The 1773-nt window shown below is 51.6% G+C and overlaps 1 protein-coding gene across 1 annotated transcript; it reads left to right on the top strand.

The window, feature by feature from the left end:
* Positions 1-314: 314 nt before the first annotated feature.
* Positions 315-1559, top strand: FBXL22 (F-box and leucine rich repeat protein 22). The gene has a single exon (XM_017840284.1). The coding sequence runs from the start codon at positions 696-698 to the stop codon at positions 1191-1193; it is 498 nt and encodes a 165-aa protein (XP_017695773.1). The 5' UTR covers positions 315-695; the 3' UTR covers positions 1194-1559.
* The last annotated feature ends 214 nt before the right edge of the window (positions 1560-1773 follow it).

Here is a 1773-nt window from a genome sequence, read left to right as displayed (position 1 = left end):
TTGGGCACACCACAGTTCTGACAGGATGGAAGGGGCTCCTGTTCTGTCCATGACTGTGCTCATGGAGGCTGTGTTTAGCTAAATAGATGCTGCTGAGCTGCCGCTGCCTGGAGAGGTGTGAGCAGGAACCAGACACTGCAGGGTGGGCACAGGGGTCCCTGCCTGGTCAGCACAAAGAGCTGCTCCAGGTCTGGCTCAAGGACAGCCAGTGGAAGGCAGCAACAGCCTTTCCTGTGCTTGCCCAGGGCTCCCCGAGCAGCACGAAATTAAGCTTTTTTCATTTCCTGCATCCCTGTTTGAGAGTGGAGTTCTTACCAGTTTCAGTGACTCAAAGGAGAATTTAAGACCTGCCTGGGGTTCAAACATCAACACTCTCAGGTAGCAGCTGGCACCCATTCAGTAAATCCAAGGAGCTCAAACAGACTCATAATTCCTGAAAATCCAGAGTTGGAGTGTCCTACTTGACCACATACAGCAGTCTCTTCCCTCAGGTGTCCTCACCTTTCTCCTGAAATAAATCTTCTCTCTCCTGGGTCTTCACTCCTGTGCCTCACTGCACCTGGCAACTCCCTAAGAAAAACCAATGGAGCTGCAGCTCAGAGAGGCCTCCACAGCCCCCGCTCCAGTGCCAGCTGAGCTGGAGGTGTTGCTACCAACACAAAAGGCAAAGATGGTTAAGCTTTGTAAAGACTGAGATGTACATGTGTCCCCCCCACCCGTGCCTTTTTACCCCTCCCGCTGAAGAGCTGTTTTTCCAGAGTTCATATTTACTCCTGACAGTATCAGCTCGTCCAAGCTCTAGGATTTATTTCTCCCATCATCTCACCTGTTGCCATCATGTTTCCAGGTGTCCAAACCTGCTGTCCCTGACCCTGTCTGGATGTGGCCATGTCACAGATGACTCCATCCTGCTGCTCCTCAGGAGCTGCCCCAAGCTGAGGACACTCAAGCTGGAGAACTGTGTGCGGATCACGGACCGGAGCCTGCAGGCCGTGACCCTGCACGGGGGGGCCCTGCACACCCTGCACGTGGATTTCTGCAGGAACATCACCCAGGCTGGGCTGCAGAGGGTCAGGGAACAGTGTCCTTCAGTGATGCTGAGAGCAGAGAGAAGTGCCAACATGATCCCAGACAGCCAGCCAGACAAAAAGCTGAGGCTTGAAAGAGCATCAAGAAAGCTGGTTGAGCTTTAGGTGCAACAGACTGTGGGGTGGGGATGATCAGGGTGGGTATCTCACCTCACCTGAACTTGGAGCAATGACCTGTGGCACTTCCCTGCCTTCTGGTTAAGTCCAAACAAATGGCTGGTTTGTTTTGTTAAGGGTGCACTGGGAAAAGGCATTTCCACCAGGAAATTTCCACCAGTTTGCTCTCTGTTGTTCCTTGAAACTGGAACCCCTGCCCTGCTGTCACACAATGCCAGACCTGCCCCAAACTGCAGTTCGGGTCCCTCCTGCTGTGGGTGAGTGCAATGCACCTCACTCAGGAGGGAGCAGCAGGATCTTTGATTGAGGCCAAATTATAGTTCAATAAATTTGATGGAATTTAACAAAGTTTCACATTAGTCTGACAAGGTGCAGTGAGTTTGATGGCACAGTTCACCTGACTAATTACTGCATGGAAAAAAACAAAGACAAGGACATACAAAGAGTTGGAACTGAGGTAGAGTGATCCACACAGAGACCCCAGAACACAGAGATGAAGGAATAGCCTCCCACTGAGGTTCCATCACAAGGTTCAGAGTGGACCCCACACTCTAAACTCCTCAATGAT

The sequence above is a fragment of the Lepidothrix coronata genome, unplaced genomic scaffold (assembly GCF_001604755.1).
Source record: "Lepidothrix coronata isolate B3197 unplaced genomic scaffold, Lepidothrix_coronata-1.0 Scaffold1640, whole genome shotgun sequence".
In the NCBI taxonomy this organism is placed as follows: Eukaryota; Metazoa; Chordata; class Aves; order Passeriformes; family Pipridae; genus Lepidothrix; species Lepidothrix coronata.
The sequence above is the reverse complement of the archived record's forward strand: the minus strand, read 5'-3'. Positions and strand labels throughout refer to the sequence as shown.